Consider the following 2,664-nt stretch of genomic DNA (forward strand, 5'->3'; position numbering starts at 1 on the left):
GCCCGGAGAGGAATAACGGTCTAATCTTTGGAGCTGCCCGAGATCAGTCTCGGCAAGGCGCAGAAGGACCTGAGGGAGTTGAAGGCTGTTTTCGACACGACTTTCCGCAACCTTTTCATGCAGTTGCGTAAGGAGGGAGAGGGCAGGGTGAGTAGCCTAAGCGTGCTGGCGGCGAAACTGGACTTCAGCCAGTACTATACCAACCTCTACCTCGAGTGATGTCCATTCATATATCATTCATATCCAATATACCACCATCCATACCATTCTTATCCTCGTATCGTATCATCCTCATACCGAAAAACTGCAAATGCTTCCCTACTCCTCCCAAATGAATGCAGACAATCAATAAACTTCATCGCAAGTTTCCCAGCCTTCCCTTCCATTTCAAAAAGAAAAGCCCTCCATTTTCAATTTGAATTTCTCGGCGTTATTAAGGCAGGAGGGTAAGTTTAATTTAAATTTAATTAATGTAATTCTTAGCGGGAAATTCCGGAGTGACCACAAGTGGGACAGCCAACGGCGAAGCCGGCGTGATGAACCCAGAACTGCCCAAGGCGGACTTCCACTTCACCATCGAGGGGAACATCGGCTGCGGCAAGTCGACGATCGTCGAGATCCTGCGCCAGAAGATGCCCGAGGCGCGCTGGATCGAAGAGCCCGTCAACGACTGGCAGAACCTGAGCGGCAAGAAGATCAACATGCTCGAGAAGTACTACATGGAGCCCAAACGCTGGGGATTCACCTTCCAAATCTACGCCATCTTCACCCGCGTCCAAAAACTCAGAGAAGCCAGCCAACGCCACCCCGAAAAGGTCAAGATCTCAGAGAGGAGCGTCCTCGCCGATAAGTACGTCTTCTCGGAGCTGATGAAGGACCTCGGATACATGAACGAGGCCGAACACGAGGTCTTCAAGTCCCTCTACAAAAGCTTCGAAACCATGGCCGAGGTCGAGAAGACCAAGATCATCTACCTGAAATGCACGCCCGAGAAGTGCCACCAGAGGACCAAGAGTCGCATGCGGCCCGAGGAGACTGAGATCTCGCTGGACTACCTGAAGCTCATCCACGAGAAGCACGAGAAGTGGTTCAAGTCATACGCCCAGGAGAAGGTGCTCGTGATCGATACCACCGAGGACTTCAAGGAGAGTCCCGAAAGGATCGCCGATTTTTTGGAGAAGATCAAGAGATTCATGGAATGATGCTCCTCCCTTATCATGCTACTAACACCACTATCACTATCAAGGCAACCATTCCCGGCTAGTGTGATATGATGATGCTGAGAGATCATTGGATTTCGAGGAGGGCGCTCTTGATGGCCTGAGCCAGGTACTTGGCGTTGCGCTTGTTGATGCCAGACATGCTGATCCTGCCGGACTTGAGCAAATACACGTGGTATTTGTCTGTCAGCAGTTGGCACGCACGCTAGCTTAGGCCGGTGAAGGAAAACATGCCGATTTGCTCAGTAATGTGGTTCCAAGTCCCTGGAGCGTTTATTCTCTATAATTCCGACCGAAGCAGCGCTCTCATCTGCCTGATCCTCGCCGCCACCACATCCCGCAGCTCAGTCTCCCACTCCTTGAATAATTCCGGATTGTTGAGGATTCTCGCAGCCACGAGAGCTCCATACTTGCTGGGACTCGAGTAGATGGCTCGCACGATCACCCTACATCAGACATAGCTTACTTCAGTTGGGAGAGCACGCGTTCAGCTGTCTCTTTGGAGCTTAGCACCACGTGCAATCCGCCCACTCTCTCGCCGTAGAGTCCCATGTTCTTGGCGAAGGACTGCGCTGCGAATAGCTGGAAGCCCTGCTGGGTGAAGTACCTGACCGCCCACGCGTCCTTGGCGAAATCCCCAGTCGCGAAGCCTTGGTAGGCCGTGTCGAAGAAGGGAATCAGGCTGTTCTTCTTCATCACCTCCGCCACCCGCCTCCACTGCTCCTCCCCGAGGTCGAAACCGGTCGGATTGTGCGCGCTGGGGTGCAGCAGCACGTATGATCCGGGAATGGCGGCCTTTAGTCCCTATAGCATGGCCTCGAAGTCGATCCCTCGCAGTTTGGGGAATAGTAGGGGTATTCCAATACTTTCAAATGGTGCTTTTCGATGAGAGTGCGGTGGATGGCCCAGGTGGGGGACGAGATGTAGACCACTCTGGGCAGGTACTTGGCGATGAAGTCAAAGGCGATTCCCAGGGCGCCCGTCCCCGAGATGCTCTGCAGTGAAGCGATGCGATGCTGCTTGACTGCCTGGGAGTCTGCTCCGAAGAGGAGGTTCCTGGCGCCGCTGACGAACTCGGGCAGTCCGTCCATGTCGAGGTACTCCTGCATCGTAAGAAACTAACGTGGTTGGGCGATTTCAGCAACTATTACTCTACCTTCCTGACGACCGCAAAAACGTGGGGCTTCCCATCGTCATCCCTGTATACTCCCTGTCCGAGGTTCACCTTCTCCTCGGACTGGTCGCGCTGGTAGGCCTAGCGGGTCCAGAAGATGGGATCCTTGGGGGCCTGCTCGACGTGGGAGAAGAGGTCCTGCGAGACAAGCTGCGACTCGAGCTGCAAGTGATGAAGGCGCTCCATGATAATATATCTAGCTTTTATTTCGATCAGAAGCCCATATAACTCACCTACACTATCGGCCATAAATTCGCAAGCAAAGATTGG

The 2,664-nt window shown here is 53.3% G+C and overlaps 2 protein-coding genes across 2 annotated transcripts; one reads left to right on the top strand and one right to left on the bottom strand.

Annotated features, from left to right (window-relative positions):
- The first annotated feature begins 536 nt into the window (after positions 1-536).
- On the top strand, positions 537-1,202 carry LOC116245308 (uncharacterized). Its single transcript, XM_031616941.1, has one exon. It carries the CDS (start codon positions 537-539, stop codon positions 1,200-1,202), a length of 666 nt encoding a protein of 221 aa, XP_031472801.1.
- A 298-nt stretch (positions 1,203-1,500) lies between these two features.
- On the bottom strand, positions 1,501-2,329 carry LOC116245309 (uncharacterized). The gene is made up of 3 exons (XM_031616942.1): positions 2,087-2,329; positions 1,828-2,024; positions 1,501-1,666 (listed from the first exon to the last, which is right to left on the bottom strand). The coding sequence occupies exons 1-3, from the start codon at positions 2,327-2,329 to the stop codon at positions 1,501-1,503; spliced, it is 606 nt and encodes a 201-aa protein (XP_031472802.1).
- Between the last annotated feature and the right edge of the window lie 335 nt (positions 2,330-2,664).

Source organism: Nymphaea colorata, unplaced genomic scaffold, assembly GCF_008831285.2.
Source record: "Nymphaea colorata isolate Beijing-Zhang1983 unplaced genomic scaffold, ASM883128v2 scaffold0632, whole genome shotgun sequence".
Taxonomy (NCBI): domain Eukaryota; kingdom Viridiplantae; phylum Streptophyta; class Magnoliopsida; order Nymphaeales; family Nymphaeaceae; genus Nymphaea; species Nymphaea colorata.

Coding starts and splice junctions, on each gene's coding strand:
- LOC116245308 (XM_031616941.1), top strand. CDS start 537: ATGAACCCAGAACTGCCCAAGGCGGACTTCCACTTCACCATCGAGGGG.
- LOC116245309 (XM_031616942.1), bottom strand. CDS start 2,329: ATGCAGGAGTACCTCGACATGGACGGACTGCCCGAGTTCGTCAGCGGC. Junction 2,025..2,086: donor TCGAAAAGCACCATTTGAAA/GTATTGGAATAC, acceptor GCCATGCTATAG/GGACTAAAGGCCGCCATTCC. Junction 1,667..1,827: donor AAGGACGCGTGGGCGGTCAG/GTACTTCACCCA, acceptor TGTCTGATGTAG/GGTGATCGTGCGAGCCATCT.